The following is a 14,441-nucleotide window of genomic DNA, read 5'->3' as shown; positions in this document are numbered from 1 at the left end:
GAGAGAGAGAGAGAGAGAGAGAGAGAGAGAGAGAGAGAGAGAGAGAGAGAGAGACACACGTTAAAAAATCCATTCAATACTTATACGGTAAATATACATTATATAATACTAACAATGAGTAAAAAAACTCAATCATTTTTAAGATATAAACAATTTTCTAAGTAACTAATTTATTGTCATAACTAACTTATTGTCTTTTCTACGTGTTGCATGCGATATGAAAAAGAAGAAATTAAGATAAGTAGCCTATTTAAAAGAATTACAATCTCAATAAGATGATCTCTCATAATGCCCATCCAATTGTAATGATTAGTAGATGTCAATTTACTAATTCTCGGAGAAATTTTTTATTATAAAGTAATATGTGAAAATTGGAACAGTCAGAACAGTGGTTTGTAAACATTGAGATAAATCTGCATAATAGCATATGACATGTAGAAACCAATAAGTCAATTATGATGTTAATAAACAAAGTTATTTGTTTTAAAAACGATTGAGTTTTCAACCAATATTCACTAAGGCTTTTTTAAATTTTAATCAGTATATGACTATTTATATGAATATTTAATGGTTTTTTGTATCCTTCTGTTACATGCAACATAGCCATCTTATAACGGCATACAATCTTCTAACTGATCATGGTGTAAGTATACAAGGTGAACCATTCCGGTGGATGCGCAGTGGATTGAGAGGAGCGGGGGTATGTCAGCCAATCAGAGTTTAGGCAATTTGTCTGATTCAAAATGGCCAACGGAGCAGTCAGTCGCATCGTCGCATGACATGAGCATTAATGCACAGTCAAGATATTTTGTGTGTTTATACGACAATTTCGATTGCATTATGCCGACGTACTGTATGATCAATTGTAAAAATAAGAGTGGTCGCGGCAAAGAGAAAATAAATATGTTTTCTTTCCCCCAAAAGCCGGAACTGAGGAAGCAGTGGCTGGAAGCCTGTAAACATACTTCAAAACATGTTCAGTATGAATATTATCGACTATAAAAAACATTATATTTCCTAAATTTTTTATTTTAATGAAGATCATTGTATTACATATAAGTTTTTAATATTACATTTACTTGGTATTCATTTTGTCTTGAAAAAGATTCTTTAATAATTATGAGAAGAAATAGGAAAGGAAAAGACTACGAAAAAGTCAAGGAACTTTTACAATCAGGGAATATCAAAGGACGGGTTTCTCCGTCCAAATCCGTAGACACCCTGTTTTTCCTGGAAAATGTACTATTGAATAGAACAAGATCTTTACAAGTTTCCTTATATGTAAACCTTTTTTCCTCAAATGCATAAGAAAAGAATGATAATTCAGGAAATATAATGTTATTTATAGATATATTATTTCTTCATGTTTATTTTACTATATGAGCTTCGTACTCGCGCCGGACGAATTGCACAATCTCTGATTGGTTGAGATCTCGGGTCTCCACCATTATGCGCAATGGTTCATCTTGTATACTTCCACCATGTAACTGATAGTTAATTCACATAATGATAAATATATTAGATGTACAAATTAATTCTCAGCCTTTTTTGACCAACTTCGACATTTATTTATAAAAACATGAATGACAAACTCAATCTTCAAAGTAATGTCCCTCGTTATTTATATTCATTTTTTCCATCTCTCAGACAATTACCGGATTCCAAATCGGAAAAATGATGGTGGCTTTGAATTAACGAATTCATCAAGGTTTTTTCGACCTCTTGAACTGACTTGAATCGATAATCAGTAGGGCTCGAAATAGGTGATAATCCGAAGGGGCTAAGTCTGGAGAATACGCAGCATGAGGGAGAATTTCCCAGCCTGAATCGGATATGGTTTCCAAAATGTTTTTTGCTGTATGCAGCTTTTGCCTTTAGCTGCGTTTTTTTTTTTTTTTTAAGTTGAAACGCAAAAAGAAGGTAGTGCCTCAAATATTGTTTTTTGAATGACATCGTGTTTACTGCTGATTTTTCAGGAGGATCAAATATTGTATCTCATTCTAAACCTAAAAGATGGCACTTTAAATTGACTACAGAGGGGGGGGGGGGCAATTTAACTTAAACGGATTCTGAAGTCACTGAAAGATAGAGGCCGAGAATTAATTTGTACACATAGTGATTAATTAATTGATTAATCTGACCTCTGCACCAGGTGCTTCTCTTCCTGTGATGTCTAGTAATGCATATCCTTCTGACAATGGCTTTGAAATTACGTTTTCTATCATAGCTAGTATCTGTGCATGAAGACGTGCGAGTCGTGTAGAATAAGGATGTTCCGTGGTTATTAACTGAATTTCAAATTGGTCCAGTTTTATGATAGCCTAATGTATTAATTAATATTAGTAATCAGGTTTAAATATATTCACCCGAAAAATCTTCTTGTCATAGATTTTTTATTAAAAATACTACTCTGCATATACAAAACTGTGTTCAGACTGTTATTGGATGGTCTCTAGTTACAGAGGTTCATTTTTTATGCGGGTGAATATAGGATATAAGCGATTTGATTAAATTATAAAACGTTATATAATATATATGTTTACTGATTAGTTTACTATAGATAATTAAAAACTTAGAAATATGCTCACCGATTGTGCCAAATCGAAAAAAGCCATTGTTTTATTCAATAACATGTTATACTGATCTAAATTGTTAATATAATCGGTAGCTGTGCTGAGAATCGCAAACGCCTGTTTAGTCGCTTGTTCGCCTGCAAAGTGTCCCGATGACACTAATCGTTCGGTCGATTTAGTTATTTTAATAGCTTTATCTTGAAACTCCTAGAAAACATTGAGTTTTTTTTTAAAAAGCGCATTACTCTGTATAGTTATATATATTATATATACATATATATATATTTATAAAACATATATAGAAGATCACACACACAGAACAATAAACATATTTAATTATAATATGTACATACATTTGATAACATTAGTTAAATTGATTTCTGTTCGAATACCTTTGCTTCGATTTGCAACTTTTTTAATTCAAAAAGAAGCAGTTCTGCATTAGATACAGAATCTCCCAGTTGATTGCAACTGCCTTCTAATGCAGCGATTCTATCATTGAGAATTTCTTCGACGTTACGAAGATCAGTCGCAAGCATCGCGAGAGCAAGACATTGCTCCAATTGAATTTTTCTATTACGAAAAAATGTCTCGATCAGCTTTCTTCTATCGTGTAGTTCTTCCAGCCATTTTTCAACTCGTAACACGGCTATAATGGAATATGATATTTTTTTATCATAAAAATTTTAATCTTGGTATCGATCATGAAACTTTTTCCCTAGGATGAAAAGTGAAAAGTGAAAAATTTCTCCATTAACTTCAATGGTAAAAATTTTCACTTCTTACTTTTCATCCTAGGGAAAAAGTTTCATGATCGATACCTAGAAGACAGCAATCTAACTAAATAGATAAGCAAATAATTAAATATAGATACTGAATAAACAATTTGACATACCATGATTAGCTTCATCTTTAATCGTATCCGATCTAGAATCCAAAGTGCCTTCGTTTACTAATTCCTTAAATTCATCCAATAATGTTTTACTCTCCCGCAATGCACCCATCAATGCTTCCAACATATCTTTGCGAAGATCCTGAATCTTTGATAGACAATTTTTTACTGCTTCTATCTCAATCGGTAGTAATGTGTTGTTACATGCCATTTCTAACGCCTCCATACATTCCCAACATTCTGCCGTGCGACTATAAAAGAATGAAATCTATTTTGTTAAATAATTAATTCAAAGCATAAATATATGATTAAATTACACTTTGCTGTACCATTGAAATAATACGTTTCGGTCAGATATTTTCTTACGACGTTCTAAAAGTTGATTTATATCGTGCCATGCCTGACCTAATGTTTCTGCCATGGTAGTATATACTTCTGCTCTTGGTTTCTGGGTTGTGATTAATTGATCAGCTTGTCGCAATAATTCTTCCACCGGACTTTGTTTATTCTAATTATAACAAAGTTTTAATTAACGATCTTAAGCTGCACTTCTATTTATAATTATATTTAATATAAACCTTTACACAATTCGAAATTTATTTTGATATGTTTATTTTACCTGTAATCGAAGTAACACTTGATCGTGTGCGTTCGAAAGTTCCATGGCTTCTTTTACGGAAGCACCAAGTTTCGTTAATTCTGGTTGTAGCTCGAGTATTTTCAGCTTCAGACATTCGCCACTCTGACAGAGAAACGATTATAAAGCGATGTAATATAATGATAAAATAAACTGTCAGATCTTCCAACTATATAAACGACATGGCATAAATATGAATATTATTAAACATGCACATTCTCCGTGGGATAATTATTTTCGCAATTACTTAAATATTGTATTCATTATTTTAAATAATTGTAGAATGTAATCAATAACAAAAATCTCAAATCAAAAAAATATAAAATAACCTATGTATTTAAAATTGTACATTGGTATAAAGGCAATAGAGTCATAATGTTAGTTGTAATTTAACAATACTTATTCAATCTAATTCTCAATCAATGATCACAATCTATTCCGCTTCTCAAAAAAATCTCAAAAAAATGTTCGCATGCTTATACCACAATATAAAGATTATTTTAACTCTTAAATAAATTTTAGAATTATCTAGCAGTCACATATTATATATAATGTTGAAAATCAAAATCAGAACAGAGATCTTTTTTTTAGCATTATTAAAAAAAGAGATAGAAAGTAAAAAACGAGTGTAGACGAAACTCAGCCCTCTAGAGTTCATTAACCTCGTGAGGTTGGAATGCAGAAAGAAGCAAGATATGCTTCCATTTTCATCTTTGGCATACTGCCGAATAACTGCGTTTAGATTAACCAATTCTCTCTTCTGGTATACGTATATTGCTATTTGAGCGATAAAATGATTTCTTTTTTTAAGCTTTATTAGACGAAAAAGATGTATAATTTCATGATTACCTTTTTAAAGAATAACTAACAAAATTAGCAAATACTCAATATATTTATTAAAAACTTGACAAGTATGTTATATCGTATTATTAGAAAAAAAAGATGTCATTTGTGATTTATGGTTGGAGTATAAGTAGAAAAGATTATATGAGTAATAAAAATAATTGGATTAATTATGTTAATTGTTTCATTTTCTTAATAACTGCGTTTAGATTAACCAATTCTCTCTTCTGGTATACGTATATCGCTATTTGAGCGATAAAATGATTTCTTTTTTTAAGCTTTATTAGACGAAAAAGATGTATAATTTCATGATTACCTTTTTAAAGAATAACTAACAAAATTAGCAAATACTCAATATATTTATTAAAAACTTGACAAGTATGTTATATCGTATTATTAGAAAAAAAAGATGTCATTTGTGATTTATGGTTGGAGTATAAGTAGAAAAGATTATATGAGTAATAAAAATAATTGGATTAATTATGTTAATTGTTTCATTTTCTTAAGTGTTATTTATGGAAAATTATCTGATACCACACACATGTACACTATAATATACTTGGTTCATTCTTGACGATGTTAGTGATTGCATTATAAGGATATGTTTATGGCATGTCTAAGAATCTCTATTGAACATTTTCCCTCTTATTTCAGACGAAGTACTATTAATTATTAGATTGTAGGTATGATATAAGCGAAGGTACGGTGAAAGGAAGAATCATGTCACTCGTCCACCATTGAGCCGGGCCAGATTGGGCCCAAACTGCCTCGAGTAGTTTTGTATATATGTATACGTGTGTATATGTATATAATACTGGTTTGTTAGATTATACGAGAGTATGCGGATCCATGCTACGAGAGATCTCTCTTACTTCGATAAGAATTTACCAGTTATTCAATCTACTTATAAATTAATTTTGTAAAATCAGTTATACAGTTTAGTATGTAATTTAAATTAATAATTTATATTAAGATAAAAATTTATGCATGGTTTTTTCTTCTTTCAAAGTCTATAAAATTATATGTATATATATATATATAATAATTATAGGTATATTATATATATATATATATATATATCAGAGTAGGCCGAAAAACAATTTTTTTTAAAAATCGATTAACAATACCCTCCAAAAGTTAATATTACTTCAAAGACCTCAATATAATCTGGTACGAAATGTGTATTTCTGACCTCGGATTCGCGTTCAGCGATAAAAAAAACGGGTAGTACCAAATTGTATTAAAATTCAAATACTTTTTCGAATTTTAACACATCTAAGAAATGCATAAAGTTACAAATTACAAGGTTGAGGAGCATCCTAAAGATATTAAGTGATTTCGGTGAAATTTTATTCAGATTATATTGAGGTCTATAGCAAGGAATGGGAAGTTATGTTTTAAAAGTCACAAATTACAGTTACTCGTTACCGAGTAAAAAAAGTAACAAGTTACCGCCGTTACTAGTTATCGCTTTTTAAAAGTAACTCGTTACAAATATCGTTACTCGAAAAGTAACTTTTCCGTTACTTTTTAAAAATTAATCTAAAAAAGTACTTTTGTGTTTTTCGCAGTATTTTGTGTTTAAACGTTAATAAAAACAATATATATATGTAGCATGTATAACACTGAGACACTATAGTTTTATTTTTTAGTTTTTTTTAAACACAATTTCATAATTCTAAAACCTGTAAAATATGCAACAAACTGAGATATACATATGTTCGATGTATCACATAGAAGTTAAAAATGCAAAAAATACCTGAAATAATGGTACTGTATATATTTCTCAGCTGTTAAAGATCACTTCAGGATCGCTACAGCAGTTGACAGCTAAAATATTTCAGGAATTTTTTTATATTTTGTAGAAAACTAAAAGATTATATTAGATTGTATAGGACTATCTGAATTATAATATAAGTTAGAAATTAAAAGGAAAATTAAAAAATACACATAATCTCTTTATTATAATATAGCTATAATATATTTTTACTTAATCTATACTTTTAGCTGTAAATCAAATATTTTGATAGAAATTAAATTATAACGCTATAATTAAAATATATAACAGAAGTTTTGCAAAAAGAGGTGTTTTCCAATTGCTCAACATAAATGTACGCAGAAATGTATAAAGTAAAGCTTTTTACACAGCTCAATTAGAACAAAATGTGTACGATGTTTAGATTAAGTTAAACTAAATATAGCTTGTACGCCTGTATCAAATAAAAACACTCAATGTACAACCACATTTATAACTGTCGTAATTAATAACGTGTAATTGTTATATAACAGAATAACCAATGTCCAATTGTATGCAAAGTAACGATAAAAGTAACTGTAAATTTCGTTACCGTTATCCAAAAAATGTAACTACGTTACTGTTACAGTTACCAAAAAAAGAAAGTAACGTGGTTATCAGTAAAGTTACCAAAAAAGTAACTTGTAACTGTAACTTTGTTACAAGTAACGAGTTACTTCCATTCCCTGGTCCATAGTTAACTTTTGAGGGTATTGCTAATCGATTTTCAAAAAAATTTTTGGTTTACTCTAATATATATATATATATATAATTTTAAACATTAAAAAGTTTTGTTTTATTTGTTTTATTTTTCGGCCTTCTTCTTTTAATAAATATTTAAAGTAATAAAAATTTATAATCAATAATAAAACTTAAAATGTAACTCTTGAATGGATTGTGCGATCAAGTGCCTCAATACTTCAGAATCCAACGTAATATACATAAGATGGGTTTATCTGATCATGGTGGTGTGTAATGGGAGTTACTGTACCTATAATAGTTAAATTTATCCTTCGTAGAGTTTCGGGATATTCGTTTTGTTTAGCGGATACCTAAAACGTTTACGGTTCGAGAGGATTCAGAAATAGCTATAGACCGAAGCAACCGAATCCCGAAATACCTACATCATAGTGTCATATATGAAATTGCAATGGAAGATAATTTTTTACTAAAAATTGTTCAAATGAAATAACCATACTTAATATTTTATTTCTAGAAAGATGTTCAAGTAATGTATAAAGTAAAGCTTTTTACACAGCTCAATTAGAACAAAATGTGTACGATGTTTAGATTAAGTTAAACTAAATATAAACTTTTCTAAAATTTTTAAATAAAATGATTTGAGTTGACAGAACAAAAAAAATAACAATAAGAAATATGAATTATTATAGATTGAAATGCAATACATGTTTCTTACTTGAAGTAAAGCGATTACTACACGCATTTCTCCACTTTGCACAGCTATGGTACTTATAGTAGTAGTCGGGGAGATGATTTGTTGTGACGTATCTTCATTTCTTTGCATCACAATTTCGGAATTCATCTCAACAGATCTTTCGGGATGTACGTGTGCCATCAAGTCAGGACCATCAATCATCATCGTTAATTTTATCTTCCATGTGATAATCAAAACGTTTCAGATTCGTGTTAGCAGAATAAAAACGGACAATTATATTCGCGACATAATTACGTTATGAAACACTCACTCGATATTTATATATACTATGAATTAAGCAATAGTTGTGACAATATAGTTGCTGAAAATTAAAATAATGTTATAGTCAATAGTGATATAATACAATTGGGCCAAACATACACAGTGATTTCAATGCCTGATGCTAAATATATTACAGTGACGTACGTACTTCGATCTAAAACGTGACACAATAAACATCTAGTTCTCAAAGATTTTATAAATAAAAAATGTATTAACATGTTTTCGAGTTGACGCAATTTTCTCTCTCTCTCTCTCTCTCTCTCTTCTCTCTCTCTCTCTCTCTCTCTCTCTCTCTCTCTCTCTCTCTCTCTCTCCCCTCTCCCTCTCCCTCCCCTTTTCCCCTTGATTGACGTTATTTTTGACACTTTGCCAAAGATACTAGCACGAAAAGTCCGTAAATGTAAAACTAAAAATGATTATGTCTATGATGCAAATATAGACAAATCAAAGATATAACTGACAAAAGTTTTTTGCAACTTAATATTTTTTTAATATTGTCTTATCTCTTTAATTTGCACTAATTTTTTTAAACAAAAATGTAAAAAAATTTAAATTCTAATCAAAGTTAGGATATTTCTTCTACGTGAAAAGAAATAATCTTTCAACAATTTATTAATTTACAGTCACAATCTCGAATTGACATTATGCTGGCATACAGTAATATTTATGTTTTCCCTTTTTGATACAACATATTAATATGTTAAGTAAATATATTTGTGTGTACGATGACGTCATCTGCAGAAATGAATAAATGGTAGAATAAAACCGGACTGACTGGTAGCGCTCTTTCAACAAGTAACGTATGGTGAAAAACATGTGTAATCAAAGATGATCCGATAGAAATATCAATCAATATTACAAAAAGTATTTTATATATTACTTTATTAGGGAGAGATAAATGATTTCTTCCGTTACATCAGAAGACTATTTAATTATTTGCAAATAATTTGATTGATTTTTCATATTTTTAAATAATTTCCTAATTAATATATATATAACCAGCAATTATAGTATAAATTTGCACATTTTGACATTTAATGCATAATTATGAATTTTTGTTAATTTTTTATAATTAAATTAATAGGCTTTTGTACATTTCTATATAGTTTAAGTTAAAAAGACTGAAAAAACTTTATTTCATCTCTTTTAATAGACAAAGGTTTTCAATATTTTAATATGCGATTTTGATATGCGATGCATCAAATTATATTTTTTACTTATATAAAATGTTTATTATAATTTTTACTTGGCACAGTATAATAATCACCTAAATTCGATTCGCGTTTAAGCGGTATTAGTAAGAATGACGACAATAACGGCAGTAACACTTGTGTGACACATGTCACGAGTGTATCACGTCACCAGCCGGTTGGTTGCAGTAACCAGCCGAACTAAGACTGAACCGACACAGCGCAGTACGGCCTCCGGCCAGTCCGGACTCCGGTTAGCCTCCGGCCGGCTGCCTGCCGCTCACCATTGTTGCACTCGTCGAACACGGTGTATAGCAAAATTGCAAACTTGCGCAGGGCAGTAGTTTTGAAAATGGAATTGTCGGTCGAAAAAAATCTTTAGACGTAATAGATAATCAGTATATTTTAAATTGAATTTTATTATGTTAAGAATTATAATTTTTTTTAAACATCATTTATTTACACAAATAACAAATGTTATGCAATACACACTAAATTCATAAATATCCACGATAATATGTATATGAACATGGCCGGAGACACTACCGCGTCTCCTGATATATATATATTATATTAAAATTTTATTTGTGTTATGTTGTAATAAAGTTACAGGCAACGAAGCCTAACAAATACGCAGTTATAACAATTCTTAATTTATTCAATCCTGCCAAGTATATGTACATGTGATACATATAATATTTTCAACATATAAATATCTTTTTTTTTTAATCAATCAAAATCGTGAAACTTATACTATTAATATTAGTTTTTATTAAATTCTTTATATAAAATTTGTCTTCATCAAAGCTGCAAATATTTTTTTACTGTTAAGTGTTAGATAGACAGTGTATATATTGTGCACTAATAAAGGAATAAAATTTAAACACATTTAAATGAATGAGAATTGAAAATACATTAAGAATCTAAATACATTAAGCAACTAGTACATTAAAAAATACAATAAAGAATTTAAAAAAGTCGATTAAACGCTGATCGAAGATAGATAGTAGCTTTGTCAAAGTTACACTTGTAAACTTATCTTTCTTGTTCTTTCAAGAAACTCTTCATCTTTTAAATTATCATTCTCGACTACATTTTAATTTCGCTATCTTCATGTCGTAAAAAATTTTGCGAAGACAGCGGTATATCTTCATTTGTTCTTAAATTAGAGCACATGCTTTTATTCAACACATGTTCTCGGATGCTTGTATTATCTTCATTTGATTGCTCTTTTTTCGAACTTTACTAGTACATAAATAGAAACTAAAAAGACAAATTAAGAGTCAAACATTAAAAATTTCTTTAATCACATAGTAAAAAGATAAAATAAATTAATATAAATTAACATGAAAAACAAGATTAAATACGAAGATATAAAAATATACATGAATATGAAAAAACAAGAACAAACTTAATACAAAAATAAAAAAAAACGGCTTAATCATAAAATCTATAAAACTTACATGTTTTCCTATTGTTTCCTATTGTTCATTTTTCCTAATGTTCCTATTGTTCATATGGTTTATTAATATTGTTATAATTTTTCCTATTGTTCATATAAAGTTAATGTCTTAATTCTTTTATAGATTTATTATCGATCTACCAATCGCTTATAATAAATTCCTTACCTTGATGTCGGATGCATCATTATTTCACCAATGATTTATCTATACGATGTTTTTTCGTTTGGTTACTTCTGAAGAAGACTCAATCTACGAGTCGAAACATGTAAAGTTTTATAGATTTTATGATTAAGCCGTTTTTTTTTATTTTTGTATTAAGTTTGTTCTTGTTTTTTCATATTCATGTATATTTTTATATCTTCGTATTTAATCTTGTTTTTCATGTTAATTTATATTAATTTATTTTATCTTTTTACTATGTGATTAAAGAAATTTTTAATGTTTGACTCTTAATTTGTCTTTTTAGTTTCTATTTATGTTTGAGAATAAGAGTCCTTTACTTATTTATTTATTATTATTTACTAGTACATTAAAATTATTACTAGTATAATTTTTAGATTCTTCTATTAAATTCTTCTATTAAAAATAATTTAATTATAAAGAATAAATATATATATATATAATAATAAGTGTTCATTATTTTTCATTACTATAGATAAATGTATTATATTATTATATATATACTATAATGTATGTGTATACAAGGAGTATTAAGATCATAAAGATTATATAATTTATATATTATTTTCGAATTATAAAATACTAACTGAACGGAGATAAATCAAGATGGTGGTGAATATCATCTACTTTTTCGCGCGATTCTACTTCTAGCACATCTTCCACATTTTGGATATCTTTCACGTCGATATATTGCCGATGATCTTGCACAGTATTTGATATCACTTTATAAGAGGCTACACCTAATCGAATGTCGTGCAAAACACGCAAAATAGTTGTCTCAGTAACTTCTTTTATAATATTGTTTGACTTTTCCTACACAAACAAATCATAACTTGTGATACTTTGTGTAATAATTAAAGTGCAATAATTAAAATATTTATGCTGCTTGATACGATATTAAAAAAATGAAAATTGAAGCAATTGAAGTAAAAGCCTTTTAAAAAGTATATAGTTATATATAGTTTTCCTTTGAGAATTAGTTTACTAACTGAATTATATAACATACATTAGTTATTTTATCCATTGCTTTCGTTCGTGTTGTTGGGTTTACTCCGCTGGCAATTGAAAAATCTGGTGTTTCGGGTAATTTTTTATTTTCATTTGTTGGAGAAGTAAGAGGTGCAACTGTAGTTATTAATTTAGGCTTTTCCATAATCCACCTTTAAATGTTTGCAATTTTATGAATTAATAAAAGATTTTGTTGCTGTATATGTTGAAAATAGATACACATTTTATTAATTTTAATTGATATTTTATGTGTGATTTTATTAAATAAATATCAATAAAAAATCAATAAAATGCATTCAAGTTTTACTTTACTAAAAGTGATTAAAGTTAATAGATACCAAGTGGAACCAGAATATGTCACCATAGGTGCAATGATAGAAAGATCTTCGCATTCCGGCGATGTTACGAAAGATTCGCTTCTCGAATGCGAAGGTGGAGTTGTTGAACATTCAGTCGCTGTTGTATAACCCTCTATATTGTATTCTCCTATTGCACTTTCGCTACGAAAATTTTCAATAAGTTCCTATAAACATAAAAAAGATGGAAATATTTTTAGAATGTTTTAAAATATTGTCTAATTGTAAGAGAGAACGGAAAAAAATATTTATAAATTAATATTAAAACATGTTAAAATATACCTTAGAATTAAAATCTTTATTTGATACTTCGACATTCTCCACGGATTGCGAACGAATATGAAATGAACTGTCATCTAATTTTTCGGATGTAGAAGTAATGGATTTAATTACATCAGATTTGATTCTTGTAGTTACAGTTTCCGAAGTTATTGGATACATTTCAGCGATTACAGACACGGTTGAAGCTGTCATGCTCGATGTCAATGTAGTCGTGTTAGAAGCCGTATGCATGGATTCGTTTGATGGCGACATAGTAGATATTGAGAGCAAGGACGAAGAAGAGGACGTCACAACGGCAGGAATAGACATCGGTCGAGTTCTAGCTCCAGCTTCACATAGTCTCGCATCCAGTTTTTCCGCGAGATGCGTAACTTCCGCTAATTTCGTCGAGATAGCTTCGACTGCTGTCAAATTATCACCAAAGACCGAAGCATTCTTGACTTTAGACATTCTAGAAAAGCAAATTTGTTGAGCAAATTAATAATCTATAAATAGATGCTTCTATTCTGGATTCTTTGAATATTGCTTAGTATCCATTATTAGTGAATTCTATGAGATTTATACAATGTTATTACTTTTTGTTGTCTCGTGTTAATATTTATACTTTTATAGCTTTGTAATAGTTGTGTAAAATAATAATTAAAAAGACATTAAATATAATGATACCACTTTGTCAAATCATATTTATGTTTATAGTTTCAATATTGATTTTTTTTCAGATGATTTCCTCCATAAGATTAGATGAAGTTTCGTTTGTGATCGAGATTAATTAAATTTAAAGTACAAGTTGAATTAAAAATACGACATAAAAAAATATTAGATCAGTTGACAGTTATGTAATTAATAGTACATTAACAGTAGACTACGAAGCCGCATAGTCTCTATAATTTCATTAAAACGAAGTTCCAATTCCGTAGCTCACGTTTGCTTTACGAAGCGCTATAATTGATTACTATATTAAAACTTAAGATAATCTTAAAAATAGATTTATTGTACAAATTTTTAATCTAAATTTCCAAATATTATAATTTTTTATTGCACTTTTTTCTTTTTTCTATTATTAAGATAAATGTATTAAAAATCATTTTCGTGACATGTGCAATACGTTAAATGATTCTTCATGATGAAAACTAAATTTCGCCAAAATATTATCAAAATGTGATTCGCATTACCAGTTGAATTTTAAGTTACGTCACTGTGGAACGAAACCAAAGTAATATGGATTATAATACAATATTTTAAATAATTTTTTAATATGTATTTATGATATATCTGTGCTCTAAAAAGTAAGTGATATCCTAAAAAAATTATATCATAAAAATGAATAGCTCAAGCCATGTTTAAAAAAAGATCCTCAAAAATTTAAACCTAAAAAATAAAAAAGTCAAACCGTGTTCAAAAAAAGATCTTCAAAAATTTTAACCTCTTTATCTAATAGTAATCTATTACCATGAAAAGTAACTCTCTCTCTCTCTCTCTCTCTCTCTCTCTCTCTCTCTCTCTCT

At 28.8% G+C, this 14,441-nt stretch overlaps 1 protein-coding gene across 1 annotated transcript in view; it reads right to left on the bottom strand.

Moving 5' to 3' along the window:
- Positions 1 to 14,441, bottom strand: part of LOC108777140 (uncharacterized) — a 45,855-nt gene that overhangs the window by 11,196 nt on the left and 20,218 nt on the right. The window contains 13 exon segments of the mRNA XM_018543950.1: positions 2,142 to 2,321; positions 2,589 to 2,780; positions 2,966 to 3,222; positions 3,469 to 3,716; positions 3,795 to 3,973; positions 4,085 to 4,207; positions 8,158 to 8,352; positions 10,675 to 10,733; positions 10,736 to 10,887; positions 11,874 to 12,103; positions 12,297 to 12,450; positions 12,637 to 12,821; positions 12,937 to 13,387. Coding sequence (XP_018399452.1) covers positions 2,142 to 2,321; positions 2,589 to 2,780; positions 2,966 to 3,222; positions 3,469 to 3,716; positions 3,795 to 3,973; positions 4,085 to 4,207; positions 8,158 to 8,352; positions 10,675 to 10,733; positions 10,736 to 10,887; positions 11,874 to 12,103; positions 12,297 to 12,450; positions 12,637 to 12,821; positions 12,937 to 13,387 — 2,605 coding nt within the window.

The sequence above is a fragment of the Cyphomyrmex costatus genome, unplaced genomic scaffold (genome assembly GCF_001594065.2).
Source record: "Cyphomyrmex costatus isolate MS0001 unplaced genomic scaffold, Ccosl1.0 scaffold410, whole genome shotgun sequence".
In the NCBI taxonomy this organism is placed as follows: domain Eukaryota; kingdom Metazoa; phylum Arthropoda; class Insecta; order Hymenoptera; family Formicidae; genus Cyphomyrmex; species Cyphomyrmex costatus.
Note: the sequence above shows the minus strand (reverse complement) of the source record. Positions and strands in the feature narration are given on the sequence as shown.